The sequence below is a fragment of the Ixodes scapularis genome, unplaced genomic scaffold, assembly GCF_016920785.2.
Source record: "Ixodes scapularis isolate PalLabHiFi unplaced genomic scaffold, ASM1692078v2 PGA_scaffold2__306_contigs__length_199485367, whole genome shotgun sequence".
NCBI lineage: Eukaryota > Metazoa > Arthropoda > Arachnida > Ixodida > Ixodidae > Ixodes > Ixodes scapularis.
The window spans coordinates 158,861,508-158,887,628 of NW_024609857.1; the positions used below are offsets into that span (position 1 = coordinate 158,861,508).

Below are 26,121 nucleotides of genomic sequence, written 5' to 3' on the forward strand. Positions count from 1 at the left end.
AAAAAAAACGCCGCAGCGACGCGCTCCGGGCGCGGAAACGAAACTACCCGAAAGAACGAGAGAAACGGCAACGTAACCGGGAACCTCTCGCCTGTTATTAATTAAAACATTGTCATCAATATCCTTACCATTCTTAGTCCCCCCGCTTCGTGTCTGTGTAACTACGTAAAAATTACGATGTATGTTGCTTTTAGTGTCCCCTGTCTCACTACTATTGCACGTTGTCAGCATTAGTTTTATCATTCTCATCAGTCTCTTGCATTGCACGGATGTGCCAAAACTTCCTAGGCGCTTTGATTTATGCCTGGGGAGCTCTCCTGCTCACAAGTGTCGTATAATGTCACAATTAGCTAAATATTAAACTTCAAATTGAAGTATATGTATTCATCCACTTCATGCTTTTTCTGTTTCGTTTTTATATACTAACTAAAACATTTATTTATTGGCTTAAGTGCTTATTTAGGTTGTCTTTTTTTTTTACCTAGATTTTTCGTTGTTTATAATAATTCTTGTTCTTTTTGGCAGTCGAGACTGCAACAGGTCGCTAACCCCCGTAGCCAATAAGTTTGGAGACATCTGCCCTAGTCGTCAATCCAACCACCCATGCGTAACACCTCAATTGAAGAAAAAAACGCAATTAAAAAATAAACACGTACTCGCGTTTTGAGCCTGTGCACTGAACACCTGCGGGATATATGGGACAAATGAAGCAGCGTCAAACGCTTAAGTGAAATCAAATGAAATGAATTAAATCTTTATTTCCAGAAATTTACTCTGCCGGGCCTCCAGACAAAAAGCTACCATATGGTAACTTGACTGGGTCTGGGGCCCTAAAGCAAAGCAATCTGGCTGAAAAGTGTTATACATTGAAAAGCCTCGTTTTACAGCCATATAGAGTTTCTCTTACCAACTAGGCATGTACTTAATTAACAATAAACAGAGTAAACAAGTGAGAGCGTAGGAATGTTCGGCAGCAAGCATATTATGCGAAAGCGAGAAAAAAAAAGTCGTACAGACATATCCGCGTTAGATAAAACACAAAGATAAAACACATATACTGGGCCTTCTCTATGGTTGGTTCAGAGACGATGATACCCCCCCCCCCCCCTTCCCCTCCTCCTACTCCTCCTTTTTGTCCTCCCCATGGGCCGCAAAATCAAAAAAAAAAATATAGAATAAAAAAAAAAAAAAAGCTTGCGTTTGGGCGGTCTTGTGCCACCATAGCTGGCGGGCCACTAATTTCTGTCGATATTCTTATTTAGCTCAACGTTCTGCTGTGAGGCACTCTTCTCAAGAATGGAGGCTATAAAATAAAAAGGAGAGCTCGCGACCCCGACGGACAAACGGCTAACTGAGCTGCTCAGAACTGCAACGACGTCATCCGAAACGAACTTGAAGATGCAGGCTTCCCGAATAGGGACGCACAATAACGAAACATAATCATCAATCGCTTCATGAGAGAAATTCGCTGTAACCACCAACTAAAACGAAATAAAACAATAAATAAAAAGTAGTCTAAAACGGCCAAGCACTTTTTTACTGCGGCACCTCGTTGTTTTTTTGTTTTTTTTTTTCACCCGGTATTCCGCGTATGTCTGTCTGCTCCGGGGATGCGAGAGAGCAGACGAGCGGTCGACGCACCTTATGACGCAGGCGTCCGGGTCTGCCGAAGCCCCGTCGCCCAGCCGATCGGGCGGGTGCAGCAGGAAGATGAAGGAGCACTGGTCGTCCACGCCCGGCGGCACGTCGCGCACCCTGCCGCTGGTCGGGCCCGCACGCTGCGCGTCCAGCAGGAACACCTGGGCACCGACGGGAACCTCTCCTCGCACGGCCCCCAAAGCTCTCTCTCGCGGCAGGTACACCCGCGCCAGCGACATTTAGCTGTACACCTTAATGTACGCTTCAATAAAAGTAGTTCCCTTCCGTGTATGTTCATACGGCGCGAAGTTAAGGCTCTGTTATCGACACACCCACTGTTTCCAAACGAGCCCGCGTTTGCCCGTAACTGGTGTGGGCCTTGCGCAGAAACCAGATTCGTTTCTGACGTCACCTATAAGTCATCCTTATAGGTGACATAACAACGCGAATATGGTTCCTGAGCACGCGCGGTACCCACGCCCTTGTGTGGGGGCAAACGCGGGCTTGTTGGTAACAGCCGATTCACGCGACGGACCGAATCGAGACTTTCCGTCCGCGGACCGTGTACCACGTGACCGTCAAGTCACCGATTCCTCCTATCCGCACCTCGTCCCCGGACGCGCGGACTGACAAAGTCGAGCGTCTTTTCACTCGCGGATTTTTGGCGGGAGATTGACTTGAAAAGCGTTTAGGCTGGCAACGGTATTTTTTTTTTTTTTTTACGCTTTGAACAAATTTGGCGCATCGTTGTGTTTTGTGCGTTCGCTGGTGCATTTTGTCTAGCGATCCTTGGTTCCACGCGTGAAAGACCCTGCAGACAGTTTGCCCGGCTGACGCGACGCAGGTTCCGGTAGTCCTCCGAATGCGTGTCAAGAAGCTTCTGTCATAACTTCGATAGCACGCCGCGACAATTCTTGCGCGTCCAATCAGCCTTTCACCGAGCAAGAGCTTTCTTGTGGCTGCGGTGTACTCGAGTGTTGCGCACGAGCCCGGAGTGCGTGAAGGCATCTCCAAACGCCCCTCCGCGAGGCCAGAACTTCGTCGCTTCTACGCCAAGCAGGACCATGCCTGTGTCATTGTCACGCCTTGGGTTAGTAAAGCTAGTGGCGCTTCGCGCGAAGCCTATCACGGTGTTCTGTCTCGGTATGCACGTAACAGCGGCGTACGATTCTTTATCGTGGTAGCAAACGTAGATTTCTCCCCCTGGACAACGGTGCCACGGCGCGATGTTGGAGTTTCGCGGCACTGTGGGGTGGCGACCAGGTTCGATCCGTCCTCGCTGGCGTCTGCCCGTCGTCTCCCTCGTGTGGATGCGCTTGGGAGACGGACGAACCGCGGATATGTCTTCACGTGATCAATCCGTCCGCGGATCAGTCCGTCGTGTGAATCGGCCATAAACAGGGTGGTAAGGCCTAAACACTTTAGCGGAGCCAGATCTTCCCACGCTTCGATCCCCGACCTTGTCAGTTTCGACCTGCACCGTATACCGGGGTCCGGTCGCGCAATCGCTGCTACGAAATGCAGATTACTAAGCTGGGATTTTACGGCCGTACACTGTACCGACCTGGCATATCGTACTGCACTGCGCTGCAGTCATATCGACGGAATTGGCCGCATCGAAACGTACTGAAGCACACAGGCTGCCAAGCACTCAAAGAAATTTGTGACGACTCAAATGACGTTATTATACATATAACGTACCATAATCGTGTTGTTTTTTTGTTTTTTGTTTTTTTTTTTCTTTTTCGGCTTTACAGATACGTTTTTTTTGGTTTACGAAGTCGTGACAGATACACTAATGCCGTCTGTACAGGTGGGTGTAATACGGTCAGGGGGACATAATATAGGTGGCTAATCGTTCCAATAAGCCATTCAAGTGAGTAAATTAGTTCTTTAACTTCTTAATTGATAAAAATAAACGTACGTTTCAAGTTAGAGACTCCGGTGAGTGTCATCAAAAAACGCAAAACTAGTCAATTTTCGAAATACTTGGAGCACGTGGGAAGCACGGTGAACCACTCAAGTTACTACTCAAGTTACTACTCAAGTTACTACTCAGGCCTCACGCGCGAGACTACCGGCACGATAACGCACCCGAGCGGTTTTTCCGCCTCTTATCATTCGCGTTTTCTCCCCGCCAGCCTCGTGCATGTTGCACTACTGCCCCGTTGCTGCTCTTCCCACCCGCTCAGTCGTTCTCAAAATCACCGATTCCGCGGTTTTCGATGACGCTCAGCAAGTTTCTAACTGAAACCTCATGCCTATCTTCAATCATCAAAAAGCTAATTAAAAACTTTTACTTCATTGTTCAACTTATCGCGACGATTAGTTCCCTATATTCTGTCCCCCTGGCCGTCTAACTCATTTACAAAGATCGCATCATTGAAGCTGCGCCGTTTTAGAGCGCAGCTCTTAGGCGCACGTTTCCGGGTTTCGCAGCGTCGGCGTAGCCGCACTAAATCTAGCGGGGAAATTCAGTTCCGCCGCTAGACGCAGCGGACAAATTCAGTTTCTCCGCTAGATTTAGCGGGAATATTGTCGTCACGTGACCTCAACACTAATTCAATACCCCGCTAATTGGTGCTGAGATCCCGTAACGTAAATTTTCCCGCTAAATCACGCGGGTAAGCTGAATTTGTTCATGGGTGACGTGACACCGAGTCATGTGACGTCATTTTCCGCACCAAATTTACCGGGGAAACTGAATCGGAGGAGGAGGGGAGGAGGAAAGGGCACGGAGGAGGGCCACAGCCTTACCTCCTTCTCCTGAAGAGCTGCGCACTAATTTCGCATTACAAATATTTGCAAAGCTTTTAATTTTTTTTTTTTAACAAACGTGTAAAGCTTAGCAAGACACCCTGTATGGATTAAGGACATTTATAGTTTTAAAGTTCGTCCCCTGATGGAAACACGTGAAGCTGAGTCGACGCAGGAAAGGCGCGTATATCTCATACATTTGAGTTCTCACGACATTCACATTTTACCGAAAACTGCAATACACGTTCAAAAATCGGGTCGTCTTCACGATTAAAAGTTTACTCCGACCGTCAAGATGGCACTGCGGACGGTGGGATCGCCAGGATTGGAGACAGTGGATGGAGAGACAAAGGCAGCTAGTATGTGCATCTATCCATCCAATCGGAGCGAGTAAGACCGTCGTCTACCCTTCGTGTAGAGGGAGCGGCAGCATCAGGGTCTGGCGTTTGGCAGCCGAATGCCTTCGTCACCTTATAGCCGTAGCAATGTCTGTCTTATCCCTTCAGCGGCTTTCGGAAATCCGCGGGTTCTTTACGAATGAGGGCTCGGGGGGCGAGAAATACCTCCGACGGTATACGCTGTTTTTGACAACTAATAACTACCGGACGTGTTCCGACGAATCGGGAAATCACGGTCGAGACGTCGTCTGCTCCGAATCAAAAAGCAGCAGCTGTGGGTTGGAGGAGCCTTCGTCGCACACGTGATTACTCTCGTACTCTCTCCCACCGCGCCTCACTTCCTCCTCTCCCTCGCTTGCGCGCCGTATGGTCACCTACGGGATCGGAACGCCATCTTTTTTGGATGCCTTGGTGCGCGCGTAGGCTCGAAACTCCCGACGAGACGGTAAAGTCTTATAGGAGGTAGGACGCTCGTGCTGAATATGAGACAAGTGAAAGACCTTCCGGTCGCTCTCATACTGCCAGTGACCACAGAAAGGTGGCGCTGGAGGCGGAGCTTCTACTCCCAAGCGAAAGAAATACATCAATGCGTGGACGCTCGCTAATGAATTGTATACTTTAAATTATAAACAGCCCTTTAAAAAAAGGAATCGAAATCGCTTTGTTTGTTGCACGCACCATGGGCGCAGCGAAGCGTTCCCTTCACCGCCGTTCACTTGAGAAGAGTGAGCGGCCCGCAGGCCCGGTCAACGGTCCTCACCTGTCGGCAGAGCTGCCTGAGCCTGTCCGCCTCCAGGGGGCCGCAGTCCCTGCGCACGGCCACCTTGGCCTGTCCCACGTCGCCGTAGAAGTTGTCCGAGTCCGCGTGGAAGCAGACCATGAGCTGCTGCGCCGACCGTAGCGTGGCACGACTCGCGCGAGCCACGCTCCACGTCGCCACGCGCCACAGCTCGGGGCTCAGCGAGGGGGCACCGCTCACCAGCAGGTGGCTGCGTCCAAAAGGAGCCCCGATGAAACAACAATAATAATAATAACGATAATAATAATAATAATAATTTATCGACCACTCATAATACCGGCAGTGTGGAACCGAACCGAAAACCCCGAACCGAATCGTCATTTTTAGCCGAACCGGAACTGAACCAAATTAAAATCTTCGCCGCCATCTTGGAACTGAACCGGACCTGAACCGGAAAAAAAAAACATAACGGTATAACCGGTTCAAAACGGTTCACGCTATTTTTTTAACAGAAAATGAATATTTGAGCGTGAAAGTATTTCTATGAATTGATCAAAGCATTAAATGCAAATTTGCAATATGTAAGAAACTGTGGGTTCTCGCCGTGCTCTTTTATTGGCACTATGAAAAATACTCTGTGACGTGGTCACATGACGGGTGTCAAGAAATGCAGTCAAGCAACGTCACGCCACGTCGTCACTCGTGACTCACAACTTCGAGCCGATTTAAATTTAGAGCGTAACTTATTCAACGTTGTTGACAACGTGACGTCGCATGACATCACGACTTCGCACCGCAAGTCATGTTGCACCTTGACGAACTCCACTGCCATGAGCCCAAGTCAGGTGCCCGGGTTCATGACGATCAGCATCGCCAAACATTCGCATAATGGCTCGTGTTCAATTAAAGATAAGGAGAGCCGAGCTTTACCAATGTCTGAAGCTCAACCCATGCTCTATTCTCTGCCAACCCAGCGCATGACAATGATGAACACTAACAGTGTATAATTAGTGTCAGTTCACGTGTCCGCTTATTCGAATTGCGAGTTGAGGAGGGGAAAGCTGTTTCCTTCCTTTATTCTTTAGAAGTCTGCCCTTCCGCGAAGAAAACTAACGTATGTTTGTGGAAGTAATCGACGTCGGGATTAGTTCGTAGCGGTATTTACCAAAAATAGCAAAACAATAATAACAAATAATAATAACAAGTCAATAATAACAAATAAAATGGGTCGTTGCACGACCCATTCTATGCTACACATCACTGAGGCACGGAAACGTGTTTTATTTGTTGCTGAACTGCCTCAGAGTGCTGTCCCCGAGAATAGATGCATTGAAAGCACTAAATGTGACTGATTAATCCCACGTTACATATACCCTCCCGTACACACATATACAAGTGTGTACGGGAGGGATACCTGAAAAGAAAGATGCCGGTGGCCTCAGACCAGGCACGCAGCCAGGGGGGGAGGGGGGCCCGCCAACTCTCCCCCCCCCCCCCCCCGAAATCTTCCATTTTGCTGGAACCTTCTCTCTCTCTCTCTCTCCCTCTCCCCCTCTCTCTCTCAAGGACGACCTCAAGGACGACTTCTAGGACGACCTCGAAGACGACCCAGGGACGACGTCTAGGACGATGTCAAGGACGCCTAGGACGACCTCAGGGACGACGTCTTGACGACCTTCAGGACAACCTCTAGGACTTCTAGGACGACCTCGAGGACAACGTCTAGGGCGACCTCAAGGACGACTTCTAGTACGACCTCGAGGACGACATCTAGGACGACGCCTAGAGAAGTTCAGCCTTTCCACTCTGGTGAAAACCAGAGTGGAAAGGCTGGGAAGGTTGCCGCCATCTATGACCGAGGCCGGCAAGCCGGTTGTCTGGCTACCGCCGTGGCTCATAGATGGCGGTAGCTGTCCACAGTTTTGTGTCAACATTTGTTTGGTACCGTACACGATCCTCGGGAACCTAGCCCTAAAAGGGTAACTGCAAAGAAAAAAAATATTTTTTTTAAAAAAGCCTAATTGGGACAAGCATGTCAAAAAACAATTTTTCCGCGAGAAAAAAAAAAAAATTTTTACAGCAATATTTATTGCGTGAGACTGATTTTAGTTTGCGGTTATTTCGCCCGTTTTAAATCGCGCGCCACGAAGTTGGGATTCCGTGACGTTAATCCCAATCGGCTCTCATTGGCTAAGAGTTTGATTGACAGCTTTGATCTTGGTTGTTAAACCTTTGTTATTTGTTACAATTTCCTTTTGAGCGGCATATTTTTTCGTTTAAAAAATAACCCATGTGATGAGGGTTATTATTCTTTACAAAAGGTTTACAAGACGGGCACTTCCGTTTGGATTCATACCATAACAAACAAAAGCTTCGCCATTCTTTCATGGCCGCCGAAGTCTCTGCTCCCGCCTGTCTCACCTACCTCAACTAATCGTTTCGGCGAAGTGATCAGTGTTTCGTGCTGATCCAGGTGCTTGAGTGAGACTTCTTGAAGTGAAGTAGTGTGTGTTTAGCAGCTGTCGCAGGTGTTAGTGATAGGAAGCGACGCGGGGTTTTGGCTTTCATAGCGCGGTTTTTTCCTCTTTGCTTGCTTAGCGTGCTTTTTTTTGTGTGTTTGTTTTGCTTGTTTGCGCGTGCAAATGCTGACTTTTCAGAGATGTCAGATGCGTGATCCCGACAGTGAGCCTTCCAGCAGCCATGTCGCCCCGAAAGGAATGCTATTTGGCTGGAGGCAATCGGGCGTTCGCGTAGCGACAAACGTGTCCAGTTACGTTCTCGTCATATCGCTCCGGAGGCCATCGAGATTCGCACCGGGCGCACCTAAAGTCCACAACTAGACACACAAAATAAAAAAAAGCACCATGTTCACTACGTAAAAAGTGGTCTCAGTTCATGCATCTGTAGACAGGTACGAAATCTCGCCCAAATTTATTCACACCGCACGACGAGCGCAACACGTCGCTGTGCAAACGCAGTCCAACAACACGAAGCATAAAAACGGCAGATTTAGGAGAACAATTCGGAGTCCATTGTTCAATTAAAAGGACGTAATTTATTTGAAAACGCCCGCAGCTTTTTACTCACGGTATGCGTCCGGAATCTTCCACATTTTGAAACAGAACGAAGGAAGATTTACTTTTAAAAACGCTCGCTGCGTCCTCCCGGGCCAGTTTTACTGGATCAGCTGACGACGACGGGACTGTACCCGTTGTACGTCAACCCCGCATAACACACATAGCACCGCATTACACACACCACGAACGTTTCAGCTCTGTCGCATCGCCGTGTTGCACCAAACAGAACGAGATCGCCGAAACCAACGCAGCGCTGTCATGAACCTTGGTTTGTGGTTGCGCACTCGTGGATACTGTGACTCCCTTCGCTTTCAAAGCACGCACGACGATTACGAACGATACTTTCCGTCTTCCGGGAACATCACAGGGGCACGTCTCCGGTCACGTCTTCGCTACATGTGCTCGCAAACCGCGTCAAACCAAAACAATACCGAGGCCTGGCGTAGTTGCCAGATCATGCCGGAAGTCGAGACGCTGCGTCGTTCAACTCCGCAACGCAAGGAGAGTGAGGGGCGGGGCGTAGTCCTCTTCCGCGGGGGTCGAAAGAGCGGGAGTTTCAAATGTGGGGAGGTTCTGACTCTACTAAATTACGTCCTGTGGCGTAAATATTGATAAAAAAATCATTTTTTTCGCGGAACATTTGTTTTATGACATGCTTGTCCCAATTAGGCTGTTAAAAAAAAAAAAAAACTTTTTTTTCTTTGCAGTTACTCTTTAACAGCTCCGCAGTAAAACAAAAAGCGTTGTGATTGCTGCCCGCGGTTTCTATAAAAGATAGACGGAAAGGGCGTGTCCTAACACTTTCGTGACATTTTGAAAATATTTATGCTTTTAGCTCAGTTGCGTCGTCCGGACTTACACATTTGGCACGCCTTGTGAAATTAGAATTCAAAACGTGCATACATGAAACTGGGTACGGGAAAGTAGTTTCGCAAAAAGTTTCATGGCATTGTGTTTTTCTTCTGAGCTCAAATCAGAGATGGTAAAATATTAAATTTTAAATTTAATATTTTACCATCTTTGATGGCCGCCGTTGTGATGTATATTTGATAAATATACAGCAACAACCCCGGTCGTACATTTTCTATGCCCTACACCGGATATTCGTGGTCTTCACACTGGTTTGCAAGCTTGTTTCCAGGCGGTCATCGTTGATATATTTCGTTAAAAAGTTGTAATTATCGCGATTACCTCGCTCATATCGCCAGCCTCTGCCATTGGTTTTTACCGATTTTGCGTTCATCAAGCCACCCGAGAGCGAGCTCAGAAACCAGCGTGCAGACGACAAACAGGCTGGTATAGGACATTGAAAAAAAACACGGCCTTCGATTTTGCTTTATTATTTAATACATCAGTACCTCAGAGTTGAGCTCTAAAATAAAAAGTTACATAAAACTTCTTGCGAGACTTTGTTCGCGTGCCGAAGTTCAGGTATGTACATTTAAAATTCGAATATTGCAAGGCGTGACAAATGTGTTGGTCCTTACGGACGCACCCTGTATATTGAAAATAAACGTAAATTGCAAGCTGTATTTCATGATATATATGGCGACAATGTACACATTTTGTAATTTTATGCACTGCAATCAATTCCTTAGTTTAAAAGCACAACTACAATTCAGCTTTTAATATACCGATGTAAAATTGTACCAATCACGGGTATTTTAGTCGACCTACCAGACTTCATAACAACCTTTCGATTCAGGTAAACTATAAGCGACTGAGGTAAACAAATGATGTTGAGTCGTATAAACACGGCGTTCAGTATGTTGATCAAGATTTTGTTTTACTCTTGCGCCAGAATTAAATAACACAATTTCTTATATTTGGAACATGAAAATAAAAGTGGACTGTACGAACGAAAAAAAAACAACAACGATATATTCACTCGTTTCACGACAGAAATAGTGTCTATTGCTAAAACAACGCGGAAAATATATTCTCAATTTAGCGGTTCAAACAACGAGGTAGAGGGGCTTAGAGCGATAAACTGGTATCCCGTTCACTGCGCAAAAGTGACCCCCACATGGCCGCCGCCACGTTGCACAATTTTGACCACTAGACACGTGATCGCACCAAATCCTGAGGCCTATACGCAAAACTGAGCCGAGATTTGTATTGCGATCGCTGTAAAAATCATGTTAAACTATTTTTTCAATACTGTTAGCCCCAGAGATTAGTGTATAGCTCCGATAAAAAACCGAAAATACAGCACGTCGGCTGACGGCAACTAGCGGAAGCATTGCGTAGTTGCCCGAGTTTTTGTCCCAAAAGCACATTTTGGACTTAAAACAAACGGAACATAACTTATCTCGTCGGTACTGTTATTAAAGATCAATAAGCAATTATTTGTTACTTAGTTAAAATCTAGACATAAAACTATAATGTCTAGTGGTCAAAAATGTGCAACATGGCGGCGGCCAAATGGGGGTCACTTTCAGCTACCAGTTTATCGCTCTCCCTCGTTGGTTTAAAACTGGTTCGAACCGGTTCGAATCGTTATTCTTGCTCCCCGAAAATGAACCGGAACTGAACCGAAAGCTGTGAACCCGAGCCCGAACTGAACCTATAAAAATTTCGGTTCCACACTTTGAGTGTTACCGGGTCCGTCAAAGCGTGCAATGGCCTGTGAGACGGGGACCCGGAAAGTCCCCGAAGCGGTGTAACAACCTAGAAGCTTTTGTAAACAAGCACACACTCCCACACTCATACATATTTCTGGAACTATAAATTAGGAAATCCTCGTAACTATATATTCTAAATACATATCATAGAAACTCACTCAAACCAAAATTCAAAACAAAAGAAGGTGACCCTTTCCCTCGGAAGCGCGTGCGCAGTGTAGTCGTCGTCTGCTTGTTCACGGTAGCTTTAAGACAGCTATCGCGTTATAATAAGAACGCAATTGGGCATTACCCAACAGGCACCATATCACCTTCAAAGACTCAAGAAACTTTCGGCTCGACAGATTTCAGTAGAAGATGTACAGTCTCTTCCTCCCATCTGCCTAGAGAATGAGAAAAACGTGTCGTTCCTTTCCTCTTCTCGTGTCCGCTTGGGGACGCGTCAGCAGAAGGGAGGAAAACGCGCCCTTGCTACCTTTTACCTCCTTTTTTTCCCCTTAAAGTGTGGAGTGCCCAAAGCTCTCCACAGGCACACAAGACGGTGGCCACACAAAGTAAGAGCGCGAAGCCCTAACCGCCAGGTCAACCAAGCTCCAAATCACAAAACTCTAATCTCCAACGATTCCCAATCCGCCGTAAATCCAGCGCAAGGGACGCGAAATCCGCACGTACACCGAAGCACAAACACCAATCGCCTTATGTATCCCCATGATCTTTTTTTTTTTTTAGATCTTTGCGGTTGTGTATTTGCGGTTGTAAGAGGAAACACAATATTACGCGTCGTCACAAATTGGGCTACATCTCATCCGCTTTCCGGTCTTGAAATTGTAACACCAAAACGACTTCATCTACGGCAAAAAAAAAAAAATAACAAAGACAATATAACAAAGACGATACAAAGACGAGGTTACGACTCCATCTAAAGAGGCTAGCTTTCTACAGCGTTCGTGAACTGCACAAGCCACACATATCACCGAAACCGAGATCAGCCCTGGTGCCGGGGGGTCTTACATCTTTTGAGGCCGTGTAATCGCATAAGCCCCTACCATTGTCTCAGTTCATCTCTAATCCAATTTGCGGCGAAGCGGGAAACGCGCTTCCAGACGGGGCAAAAAATAAATCTCCTTTAAAAATAAAAACAAAACAAAAAAACAATGGCGTGTTCTGAAATCTGCCTGCACGTACAGGCTAAAAACAAACGACCAATTAGCGGCCAAGATTATACGGTGGCACGAGAGCAAATGCTACGGTTGACAATAATTACAAACTCTGAGTGAACAGTGCCTTCTCTTTCATTTTAAAGGTTTGTACGAATAAAATACCACGGCTTTTGTTGCGTGGGGGAAAACTACAAATTGTCGCCGTAACGTCCCACCGCAGCGGCCATCTTGGCACGTGGATGTTAAAGCAATCCAACGCATGGAATGTCCAGATAAATGAAAAGAACAGTATTTCTGGGCTTTTTTGGTGCATTGCACACACGCACCACGAATCCCGGAGAAAAGCTCACCGGAGAAAAGCTCACCGGAGAAAAACTCACCGCAAAACCGGCGGATGCGGAGCAAAGCTCACCGATTTCTTTTTTCTTTTTGTTATATAGAGGCTGTTGGATCCCCATGCGTAACATATATCAATTTATTATCATTAAAGTTCGTCAGCTTTGTCAAAAAGAAAATGTCCTTTTTGTATTATTTGCCAACCTTATTAAGTATATTGCTCCCAAATTAATAATGGCGGGCCAGTTTTTCCTGCGGCTTACTCTCTAGGCAACTAAAGCGCAATTGAAAATTTTATGAACTTGAATAACATGAAAAAGTTCGAAAACTTATGTCTGCCTAAAACCTAAAAATCAAAACTGTAAACACCGAAAATCTGAAAGTGCATGCGCAACAACGCGGTGCCTGAAATTCTCTTTGAAGCTTTTATTAACCTTGGAAAACAGGATAAAACAGTCAGTAGGATATTGAGGCTTCTTTCTTCCACGGACATGCACGTTTTCTAGCCGTTCGTGCTGGTGTTTCCGCACGTTGCCTTTGTGTGATAGTGCCCTTCTAAGGTGAGCCACTCATGACTTTCAGAGCTACACACTGGCACCGTTGTTACTCGTGACCTATGTAAGAAGTAGTCTTCTCTAAGGTAGCGAATAGGGCGAGTTGGTAAGCGTTATACATGATGAAAACCGCTCAAAAGACAACGAAGGAGTGAAGACAACAAACACGACAGGACGAAGCTGTTGTCGCAACTAAAGTTTTCTTAGTGAAATTAACAGAAAGAAAACAGCGTAGCCGACACTGATTGCATGCCAACAAATACCTACTTAACTATTAGGCACTACAGAATATTTGCAGCTGAAACGGTTCACACACCGCTATTCCTATTAGCTCACAAAGAACAAACCTCTTTATTTGACAGAGCTACCGCCGGCGCACCCTCAGTTGTCAATAAATTGTTGTCTTTTTTACCGGTGTACGATGTTTTGATAACATTTTTGGGGCTTCATTATTATACAGAATGGGTGATTACTAATTTCTGAGGAATTAGTAAATACGCCCAATGACCTTCAAGAATATTACAAGAAAGAGGACATATCTTTTTTCAAAATGAAGTGGCGAATGCGAATTGTGTTAAATTGCCTCTTAACGCAGAATCCGCTAAGTTACAGAAAAAAAAAAATCGGTGAGCTTTTCTCCGCATCTGCCGGTTTTGCGGTGAGCTTTTCTCCGATGAGCTTATCTCCTGTGAGCTTATCTCCTGTGAGCTTTTCTCCGGTGAGCTTTTCTCCGCCGCCCACGCACCTCACGCCGATAGCCCCGTCCTCGGCAGGCTGCCGCGCCGACTTCCCACGCCCCACAAACTGGACCCAGTAGAAAAAAAAAGTAGGGGGGGGGGGGGGGGGGGCGGGTTACCAGAACAATGTGCTTTTCCAAGATAACCGAATGCGCAATAGCACGGAACAAATAAGCTGTAAGGGCGAAAGTATATGAGAGTACAACGTCAGCCTAGACTACCACTCTCGCAGTCAGCAACAGGGCCCAAAACCAAGACGACATTGTGAACCGTTCAACTGTAAATAAGGCGGTCTCCCGTAACGAACTTCCGGTTCAAAAACTCACGGGGCGCCATGTCGTTGAACTCCCAGCTCCCTCTCGAATTATGCTTGGTCGGGATCGACTGCGCCTAATATTCGGGAACATCAAAGAGCATCGGCTGGTACTCGATTACGGTTCATACCAGCTTTCATTCTGAACCTAAGACGAGCCAGCGATCGAGAAGTTGACCCGTTGGTGGTCAAAATGGCCACAATAGATGCCGGAAAGGTGGCGGTAGAAAACGTTTTTTTATAGACCAATTCAGAGGGATGGGGGAATGAGTGGACGGCATCGAGACCTGGACCTGAGGTATACTGCTAATAACTGAGGAAGAGGAAACGTCAAAACACTGAGCTCCAGTTCGAATGATTCGTGGGTGGATGTGAAGCTAGCTGCCTTCTACTCACCGTTGGAACGCCAAACGCCGCGGCTAGTTTTGCCCCTGGCCACTAACCATTCCAACCAGAGCTCCTCCCTTCCCTCAGTTTCATCATCATCATCATTTATTATCCTTAAGGGCCCCTACGGGCATTACACGAGGGAGAGGTACATCCCCCCCCCCCCCCCCTTAAAACGGAGTAAGGATTGCTTTTCGCATCCCCAAACAGGTTCCCGGTCCTACTTACTGAATTCTCTAGTCGACGGAGCAACTGGTCACGCTTGCGCGTTTCACCAACACCAAAAACGCCGCCAATAACTAAGCGTCTGCATGCAAACTAATGAAAATCGAAAATAACAAAACGCGGAATTTAGAAAAAAAAATGTTTCGTGAAACTGCCTTTTTGGAGTCAAACGTTTTCTACGGCGAGCGCAGTGATACGGCGAGTGTACCGGTAGAAGTACGACGACGTAAAAAAAAAAAAAAAGCATTAGTTACACGTTAAAAACTAAATAACGAAGCAAGACCGATAACTAAAGTGGTATATACCAATCCTCAGTTTTCCTCGTTGACCAGTGCCAACCATTTCCCGAGTTGTCTCGGCACGCAGCCCCCTCCGCTCTATTTAGAATACACGCACATACAACGGTTCGTGCATGCGCGAACGCGCACAGCCACGCGCTCGTGCACACCCAAACATGGACGCCCACGCGCTCACCCACGCTTGCCTACCCCCTACGTATAGTACGCACCGAATCAACGACGTCGGGTCATCTGAGACAAATGACCCGGAGTGACAAATGAAGGCTTAACTCTCGGCGTTCGCAATAAACAGCGCGCGGATATATGCAGAGAGAGCCGCGTCAACGGTCACCAAACGTCGGCGCCGCTGACCAACTCGCCTGCGCTGCGTCCGAAAAGGCGCGGGAATTTAATAACTGAGTAGGAGAGCGGGCACCAGGTGGCGTGGGGCCCGGTGGCGCGCGCAAGCGTGCGCAAACCAGAAACGGGCCCGAAAGGTTCCTCCCGGGGGCCATTTCGATTCGCTCTGGCGCCTTGGTTTTATTCCGAGCGACTTCCTTAACGACCCATTGAAACGTGCAACTCTTCCGTGCCATAATTAAACGCGTAACATTACTTCGGACCAAATCTAACAAAGAACGACTCTGTAGCAAAACACGCGTTCCTTTATGATGTGATATGAAATAGTCGCGACTCAATAAGCGACGGCGTTCAAACACCTAGAGCCAAAAAGCAACCACGAGCAGCGTGGTGTGGTTCTAAGGGTGCGTTGTGCACCATTCAATGGTGTGCAGCGTATTTTGAGAATTACTTTTAAACGTCTGAGATCACTTTCCAACACGCTGAAGACTAATCACGAGCAGGACACAGCAAACAGTACTCAGTACAGCTTGCAGTTACTCTTCGATGGTGTTGAACACTACTTACTGTGCCCCAGCGAGTCCTCCCAGTCCACAACTTCCCAACTTCTAATATAGCCTCCGATGGGAACGCTTTCTTCTTAACTACGTTATCGCAGGACCTGACATCCCCGAGCCTAAGAAACACTCAAAAAGTGGTACATAATCATACACAAAAAAAATCACTTATATATATAAAAAATAGCAATGCCGAACACTGTTTAATGTGACAAGACGCTATTCCGTTGCGCAGCTTAGAAATAATATATCTGACCACCATTTTCAATAGAAAAAAAAAAGAATACAACTCAAACTGGTAGTTAGCTGGATACCCTTCAATTACCAGGCGACGCCGTCGGCGAATTCACAGACATCCTACTTTCATCCAGACTCGAAAAGTTGTAGACCCAAGAAAGTCACTTTCTAACTTTTCACGATGTTCATACAAAACCATAAAAGATCGAAGACGTTTCCAGATGGCGAACTGCGACTGCCGTCACGGCAATCGAGGAGACAGTCTCATCGCTCATGAAATATTCGAGTCCCCCAACCCCAACCACGCCCGCAGTCTTCGCCTCCGGACCCGTCGTTTATAGGCCCGGCGGAGGAGGGGAGCTACGACAAGTAAAAGCCGAAACAAACCTCGTTTAATTGCGCGACAAAACGCAAAATGCGAGGCGCGAAACGATAGCCGTTATTTCGAGAGCGATCGTCCGACGACGCCGGCCAGCGAAAGCAGACGACGCCCGAGCGACGCCGAAGCAGACGGAAACGCTTGTACGCTTTCCCGCCCAATTAGTTTTGCGCTTGCTACTGCTTCATCCACGAAACCGCGCACCCCGGAAAATGTCCCAACCCCCGCTTTTCGAGCTATTATGCGCCGCCGTTGCTTTCTTTTGTCTTTCACCCAGACCCACTTTTGGTTGCTCCAAAACCCCCTACTGCCGCTAAATACCAGTGGCCGTAACGTCGCAAATTTACGACACTGTTCAAAATGGACGGGGGCGCGGGAGCAAGACAGTTTCGCATTTTGTTTTTATCTCGTTACACTGCAACTAGAAGCAAGAATAATTACAGGCACTGTATAGAGCGTATAGGGCTCCAAACGAACGTTGATCATCCGAATGAGCCAGGATCGTTTCAAATGCGGTAGCATTTTATTTTAAGCCGCCTCCCCCGAACACTTCCGATCGTCACCATAGAGCTAATATAATAATCTAGAGGGAAAATGTCCCGTGCATTCGGGCCGCTTGGGAACGTCGGGGCATAGAGACGCGGACATGCGTGGCCCCAGCGTAGAGTTATTATAATATATGCTAGAGGTACAGAGCGCGACACTGTTGGCGCGAACAAGCGATCGCCGGTTTTCCCAGTTTTTCCCTTTGAAACCAAGGGATGTCATCCAAGTTATTATTGCTACGGAAAGAGCTCATTTAGTCCTATAGTGTAAGCGATAAAAATTCGTGCTCGGTAATACTGTTTAGAAGTAAACTGCGAAAATGCGCCGATGTCGTGTTCGCGATAACAGTGTCGAGATGTGTACAACTGGCGCTGGTGTCTATGGGACTTCCGATTTCAAACGGACTACTTCCGAAAATCCCCGCATGCAACACTGCGCGCGTTGCATTATGGTACCTCTTTGGCCATGGAGAGAACTGGCATGGTTTCGGTTTCGATCGCCCATTTACAAAGTAGTACATCTCAACACTGCATGAAAAAAGACACCTAAGCACTTCTTATGAGTTGTGAATGCGAAAGTATGCCGCCTGTGACGTACTGCTTCCGCCTCGCATTGTCAAAGGGCCTCGTTCTCTTGCCGCCTGAGACGATTTGGATCGCGATCCGCTTGCGCCTCACGCTTTCGAAAGGCTTTGTTCTGGCTCATAACGCGGTGCGCCGCTGCTCGTTCCGCCCGCCCAGTATTCGGAGACTGGACAAGCAAGCATGGCGGATTTCGCTGCCTGCCTCCTCGCTCGTTGTGCCGCGTTATTCAGCTCCCTTACCCTCCATTCACACTGGAAGCGGATCCGCGGTCGCGAAGCGGTTGGGAACGCGGTTGTATAAAGATCCAGTACAAATGCACGCGCATTTGATGTCATCAAATGCGCGTGCAATTGTACTGAATCCTTATACAACCGCGTTCGCAGCCGCTTTGCGAACGCGGATCCGCTTCCAGTGTGAATGAGCCCTTAAAGCGTCTGCAGCGTACTTGCGCGGACGGGCAGGTTTCGCTACTGCCGAGGTTGCGGCCGCCGACAATTTAGATGCTTGAGGCGCCGCCACGTTCGTTACCGTCGAGAGATGCAGAAGCGGCCGAGCGCGCGCCACCGTGTTCCTTTTACCGGCGCGCTGCCGGCGCGAGACCCGCAGCGCCATGGGGTGGCGTTCCTCTAAACTATGACGCGCGCCAGCCAATGGGGGCCAATCCATCAAATCGCTGCTACAGACGGCAGGCTTCGCTCCACTGGGACAAGGGAACTTAGGTGCCTTTTGGCGCGCGGTTTCAAAAGCTGATAACGCTGGTTCGCTCCATAGGACAGTTAATGCTTTCGCATTAATAAAGTCAGCGCTCGCTCGGATAGCACCCATTCACCTTCGTGAGAGCCACCGTTGAAACGCGCACCTCCAGAGGCCGTAAGCACCTGCCTAGGCTAACCGAGGAGTAGCAGTAGGGCCGGCCGCGTCCAATATCTTTCTGGCAGCTTGGCCACCAGTCCAGAGTGCTACACGACCCTCCCAAAACACGGATAACTTAAGAAGCCCATTGAGGAGATGGAACAGGATGACCGGACCAGTATACTTATACCACACGTGCCTTCGTAGTCCTGTTTTAATGCGCACCAACTCTGGTACGTCGGCATGGTTTCGCATGTTCATTCTCCGGGCGTGTCAACAGGCGCTAGTTAGGTCTCCATCGTCAATTGGTTCTTGTACTAAATGTAGGTGTACCACTTCTATAATCTCCTCCAGAACCGATTACCCTCTGTGAAGTCTTTCTGGCGACTGTACGCGCCGACTAATGCAACGCCTGTTGTTGTTTTTTATATGGCCTTGATATTACACATTTGAACAGTGATTACAGTGTATTAATGTAATTATTTTGTCAACTGGCTCCGCACACAGCCTTTGTTTTCCCTTGAACCATATTGCGACAAAAAAAGGCGATAGGGAAATTGTAACATTTCAGAAATTGCAACTCTTATTTATTATGCGAATTTTACTTATTGCGGTAATAAAATGTTAAACAGGTACGCATAATTATTGCTAATTACTGTGACAAGATGATAAAACAAACTAAAGATACGCACAGATGCTTAACGTCACCAGATAAAATAAACGAACTAAAATAATAAAATTAAAGTACCTAGTGCAGGGGTGGAAGCGGTCTAGAGCCTTTTGTATCAGGGCTGGGAGCAGCAAAAGTCCCACTTTGGAGCAGTTTTGGAGCAGTAAAACGCTCGCTTTAGAGCAGCTCGGGAGCAGCAAAAATAAGTTTTGTAGCCGTCGAAGTAGGTTTTGCAGCAGGTCACGGAGGTCAAACAAATGTCTAAAAGTGATTTGTTGTTTCTAAATGTGAAAATGTAGCAAAAATATATGCATGCACATCCCAGAATAATTTTCAAGCAACATACATACACACCTTTCTATTTCTATTGCATTGAAATATAGAATATTGGCAATTTATGCAAAGGAAAGGCTTTGAGAACCATTCCGGCAGCAGGCAGAGTCATGATAGACTTTATATGGGAGGCCCCGACAATAAAAGCCTAGCTTGAGCCACGCCAGTACATAACCGTCTACTTAATAGACCAATTGTAAACATGTATCCAGAAAACTAAACCACTGCAAGGTGTCAGATAAACTACCTTCGCTGACAACAGTTTTTGTTTAATAAAGAATACACATGTTCAATCACTACTTAAAAAGCCCTATATCAAGTTTAGTAACAAAATACAAGGCTACTGACATTTGACAAAAATTCAGATGCAAAATAAAATGTGTATTTTATATCTTTAGACTACCACAGTCACTCGTACATATGCAGCTTTAAGCATCGACTAGAAGAGCAGCGCAACCTTATGTACTCCATAAAATGCTGTGCATTGCGTGTCTCCATAAAATAATTAAGGTACCACAACATGTCTCAGAATAAAGCAGTCCTTGCTGACCTGTTTTCATTAAATACAAATGTTCTTAATCCCTGTTCATAAAATACAGTAATCCCTACACCCAAGTTAACATACAAAGCTATATCTATATTACTTTGGATGGAAAAATATATTGTCTTAAAGATATCACAGCCACTAATACATATGCAGCATAAACACTGAGAGCCCACAGGCTCCATGTTCAAAAAAAAGGGGTTGTGACTAAGCTGAATCTGTGTAATTTTGAAACAACTGAAGTTCACCTTTTTTTTCACAGTTTGAAGAGCAGAGTCAATTTCTTTTATGCGCTCGAGTACTTTGGGCAGTTTAGAGTTCACATCTCTTAGCAGGAGGTGTCCACTCCCCACCTTGTCCCTGTCCTTAACTGCCTCACCCTTGCTTATGAGTTCTTGTGCACCCAGTAGAAGTGCTTTAAGAGAAGACAGTTTGAACGAGACTGAAAATGAGATGTAGCTGATCAGGCGCTGATCCCTGCGGGGCAGGCTGCCTTCTTACGTGACAAAAAGCCCACCAACTTCTCTCTACCCTACCCAACCCCCCCCCCCCCCCCCCCCCCCCAAACCAGATACACCTATACCCGAAACTTATACGAGTAGGGTGGCTATAGCAAGTTAAGGTACGTTCTTGACAGGAATCGGCAGCGCGGGAATGTTGTACGGCATTTCTGATGTCACCCCCCACTCCTCCACGCTAAAGGAAAGAAACAAGAAAGTGTGTAGCACTGCCAATTAACCAACTCGCTTAAGATCGCGGGTATTGTTTTCGCTAGTGGTCTGACGGCGGGAGACAACACACGACAGCGTGCACATTCGCGCACACAATGATGGTTTTGGTTTCGTTTTGATAAGACAAATTGAGCTCGAGAACGGATGTGCCTGTGCTCGCGATTCTTCACGGCTAAGCGTCCAAATATGGTAGGCTACCAAATACCAATTGCATGGTAGGCTACCATGCAATTTTTATTGACTTCCAAAAAGCATTCGATAAGGTGCCGCATCATCGACTAGTTCTAAAATTACGTGCTTTCCAAGTGGAGCCATTCGTGATAGACTGGATATCGAATTTTCTTTTTAATCGTTCGCAAAGTGTTTGTTATGATTACAAATCTTCATCCCATCAGAAAGTAAAATCGGGAGTGCCGCAGGGGACCGTGCTGGGTCCATTGCTCTTTCTTTTGTACGTGAATGATTTACCCGATAGTATTCTTTCAACCATCCGTTTGTACGCTGATGATTGTGTGGTGTATAGGAAAATATCTTGCATTAGTGATTGCATTCAACTTCAAAATGACCTGATTACCCTAGAAACATGGTGTAAAAAATGGCAAATGCAAATCAACATCCTAAAAACAAAATTCTTAAACTTCAACACTAAGCGAAGTGCCACAGTGTTTAGCTACTCTCTTTTTAATACACCCATTGAACATGTCCACACGTACAAATATCTCGGGGTTCATTTCACGTCAAACTTATCATGGGAAGCTCATATTAATCAGATCGTTGTAAAGGCAAACCAAAGCCTCGGTTTTTTGAGACGAACACTACATATGGCTAACCGGGAGACAAAACTCGTAGCTTACACTGCCCTTGTTCGCCCGCAGCTCGAGTATGCATCTACAACATGGAACCCCCACCAGGCTTACCTAATTCAGAAATTAGAGTCGATCCAAAGCAGGGCAACTCGGTTCATTCTTAAAAACTATACACACACTAGCATTACTACGCTAAAAAAAGAACTCGGCCTTCCACTGCTCGCGGAAAGAAGGAAACTGACCAGACTAGTTTCATTGCACGCTTTGTATTATCTGGCCCCTTTAAAGAGAGAATTGTACTGTCCAGCGGCTCATCACATTTCTCCTCGTACAGACCATTCTCAGAAAGTTCATCTGGTAACACCAAGGACCAACCTTTTTAAATTCTCTCCACTGCAATTATCACTTTCAGAATGGAACTCTCTGCCAGAACATATTGTTACAATTCAAGACTCATCTGGATTCAGAGCTGCACTTGCTACTTTTCTCGATATTTAGCAACCTTTAATCCTGTTTTTTCCTTTCTTTGTTTGTTTTTGTTTGCTGCCAAAGCCCCCCCTTATGTAAAGCCTTACGGGCGCTTTAAGGGAACAATAAATGAAATGAAATGAACAGGTAAAGCTAGTAAAGACCACTTACTTCTCCTCACGTTAATGGCCAAGGTAGCCCACCGGTGCCGAGGCACCAACTCCCACGATCACGGCAAATCGGGACCACGGGCAACTGCATGCGCGCTCCAACCGCGCCAACCAACTATGCCCGAAACCAAACCGATGTGTTCGTATATCAAGCTCTTTGTAGTAAAAAACGACATCGCACTCTCGATGAACTAAAATCGGCGCCTCGCCCTGAGGTTAGACATGGTTCGGAGCCCCAGTCGAGTTGGTACGAGTCACCCGCAGTGACACCTAAGCAAAAGTACACACCACATGGTGGCCCGTGGCCAACCGTTTTCCGCTAAATTTAGAGAAAACACTAAAAAAAAAAAAAGTTGAAATTGGCGTTTTGGAGCAGGCTGGCGCAGGGAAGTGAATTGGCGCAGGGTGGCGCAATTGGCGCAGCGCTTCCACCCCTGTACTAGTGTGAGGTACCTACACTGCTAGCTTTAACTAAGATAAAATTAGCAAAGAATTTAAGTAAAATAAAGTGGTTCAATAAAGTAAGAGACACGTGCTTAGTAGTTTTGACTGAAAAAATAATACAACCAATAATTTATATAAGGAAAAGAGGTACTTGAAACTCAGCAAAGCTCCGTAGAGCTCGAGCGAAAAGCATTAGCTAGCGAATTTTGTTTAGCAGCCGTTATACCCGAACAAAACATTTATCTTGATTTGTCCATAACCGATACCCGAATCCAAACCGAAAACAATTACCTGGTAGCTGATATATTATAGCGGTTCGACAATAAAAAAATTTTGGCAAACATTTCCGACAAGAAATCGCACAACGTGGGTTTCTGCCATACTTTGATTATTTTCTTAATATACATAACCTGGGGACAAACTACAGTTTGAGGATCGCGGATTGATTGACTGTTTGAAATCTATTTTGAGGTTATTTATTGTCGTATCAATACTGCTTTTCTTCTGGCAATCCGCTATCTGAGAGGCTCAAGACGAAAAAAAAAAAAAAAAAGATAATACATTACCTATAGTGCCGGGTATTTGACCCCTCAATAACGGAGATGAAATCGACGAACAGAAAAAAATATCGTGCATTGGCCGTAAATAAACTAACCTTTTTCATGCAAAACCAACGCTAGAAAATCGCGAAGACAAATTAACATGCTTGCCACATATTTTAATATAGTCATCTACCGTTGAGCATGAGGCCAGTGAGAAACGTTCCACGTTTACATTCTTTTAAATAAACTTTTTCATGGACCTCAAGAGCCATTCTGTATTTTTTTTTTGCTAATTTTTGCACGAAAATTGTGACCCACAAATGGAACGAGCAAGCCCAAAGGCACAACGACGCAAAGCAGCAGATACTGGAATAAAGAATTTTGCATATACCTAAAAAGACAAAGCGAGCGAGTTGGTTTGTTACTTATAAAATTAAAAGCGCTAACAATAGACAGGGGGGAAAAAGAAAAGGCGAACAGAACGAGCGTTTACTCTCAACAGAACATTTATTGAAAAACAGCTAAAACGAACAACCACCAATAAAAAAAAAATAAAAAAAAATTATTCAATGATTTGTACACATCCTCTCACCAACCTTCAAACAACCTCTCACTTAGTGCATCAAGTGATGAACAAAATAGAGAAGAGATATTTTCACTCGTGTAGGTGATCAAATTATAAAAACTATCTTCCCGTCGTGTGCGCCTATCTGAATCAAACCCAGTCTCCACAGTCCGCGAATATAAAATAATCCGATATCCATCCCGCAAGCACGGACATAGCAAAAGGAGCAGCTCAGTTACTCTAAAGCAGCTATCATCCAGGCATCTGAAACTTTGCAGTGTAGCAACTGCTGTCGATCGAGAATAATAAAAATAAAAAACTGCACTGCGCGAAAAAAACGGCTCTCACGACCCCCTCAAGCACGCGTTCGATTTCGTTTTTTTCGGTCGTTCTAGGATATTTATTTGAAACCAATACAAGCCCCGTCATCGTCCGTTGATTGAAGCTAAACTATAAAATTTATCAAGATTTTTTTAAATAATTTGTAGCGATGTTATTGCGTTCCAAAGCACCCGGCAACGCGCTCCTGGCACTACTCGGTTGCGCGCGGAACCGGGGACGTCGCGGTGTTCAGGAGCGGAGCACCCCCTACATCGTGACGTCACCGTCTTCCAAGCGCAGGCCGCTTCCAATGCACGGTGGAGGCTACGCGGTCACTACACTACCCCTTTAAGCCGCTGCACTAGCGTCAGTTAAACCTCTAGCGTACGTGATAATAACCTTATGGGTCCCAGTCGGTGGTTCCAATGGGCCACCATCGCTAGCAACGAATATACACAAATAAGCATCAAAACACCACCTATACGGTCTGTACCTAGTTTCTTTTCTAGCTTGCTTTGCAGAAAAGCACTGGAATCCCGCACTGTATAAACATTAAGTCGACAAGCGCTCCAGCAGACTCAAATCGTCGCGACAAAACGGACAAGCGTAACCTTTCGTCTGCTTTCTTCTTTAGGCCAACGACCATGACTCGAGATTCTGCAAGGCCGAAGGTGCTTCTCGCCATGGGGGAGGAGGAAACAGGCAACGGTGGACAGGGTAGAAGAGGAAAAGGAGAAGGGAGGGAAAAAAGGAAAGCGCGAATTGGTCGCTGGTCTTTAGGCTCTTCTGTCGCTCTCTTTCCCGTTCTTTTTCTATGCTCCGCCGATGTCTGCGCCTAGGATATGCCGCGTTCTGCTCCCATCTTTACCACCCCGGTCGTTACACCAAAACCCACGCGCATGCGCGGGAGAGTGAAGCAAACGTGCCCTCCTCCTCTCCTTATCCCGCGTATGTGCAGGTCGAGGGACGAGACGCTCGCTGGATGTGCCGTAGTCTTCATCATACCTCGCAAAAGAAAGGAACTGACTTGAGAGGATACAGCTGAACAGATGCGGCGACATGCTGAGTATGCCTGTGCTTGACGTGTCAAAGAGACGCCGGAGGAGAGAGAAATACGTTCGACCCGGAATAGACACGAAAGCCTTCGTAGAAGACAAGCCATACTATCACATATTGACGTAGTGGTCAGCGAAGCACCGCAGAAATACAATCCCACTGCGTGGAGGCAACAGCCTAAATGTCCATTACTCTTTATACGGTCACTTCACATCGCCACTCTGCGCTCATTGCCTTCCCAAAAAGTACCACTATCGTATTGTCACGAACGCAGGCTTCGTGCAAGCTCGCCATCGCAAATTCCAGCTGTTCGGAAGCTCAGCGAAGCAGACACAGGAAGATCGGTAATGGTGGCTGTAATCTGCCGTACACTGGACGCACGTTTTGATCGTAGTTATAACATAGCTGCCGGTGACGGGCAGACGTTTGTGAGGACTCAAACGAGGGACGAAATTAAAACAAAGATCGTCCAGCGTACGCCCTCGACTCTTTTGCGTCCGTCGGGTTGAGTCGCACGTCAATAACCTTTCAAAGCGGGGTGAAAATGTTTTAATAAAATAAATCACATTAATTTGATTTAAATCACCGCATTTAAAACTTAGTGACTCTCTATCTATATCGATCAATCCGTTCATCATCACCTATAGCATAACGGAAAAAATAATTGCTGTAAATATAAAGTACAGCACAATTGACAACTTTTTGTAATTAAGGAACACAGCTTGAATTTTAT

The 26,121-nt window shown here is 46.3% G+C and overlaps 1 protein-coding gene across 1 annotated transcript in view; it reads right to left on the bottom strand.

Annotated features, from left to right (window-relative positions):
* Positions 1–26,121, bottom strand: part of LOC8029617 (brefeldin A-inhibited guanine nucleotide-exchange protein 3) — a 174,526-nt gene that overhangs the window by 21,924 nt on the left and 126,481 nt on the right. Inside the window, exons 29-30 of the mRNA XM_040206181.2 lie at positions 5,554–5,782; positions 1,642–1,799 (exon numbers count right to left, since the gene is read on the bottom strand). Of these exons, the coding sequence (XP_040062115.1) occupies positions 1,642–1,799; positions 5,554–5,782 (387 nt within the window). The remainder of the gene's footprint in view (positions 1–1,641; positions 1,800–5,553; positions 5,783–26,121) is intronic.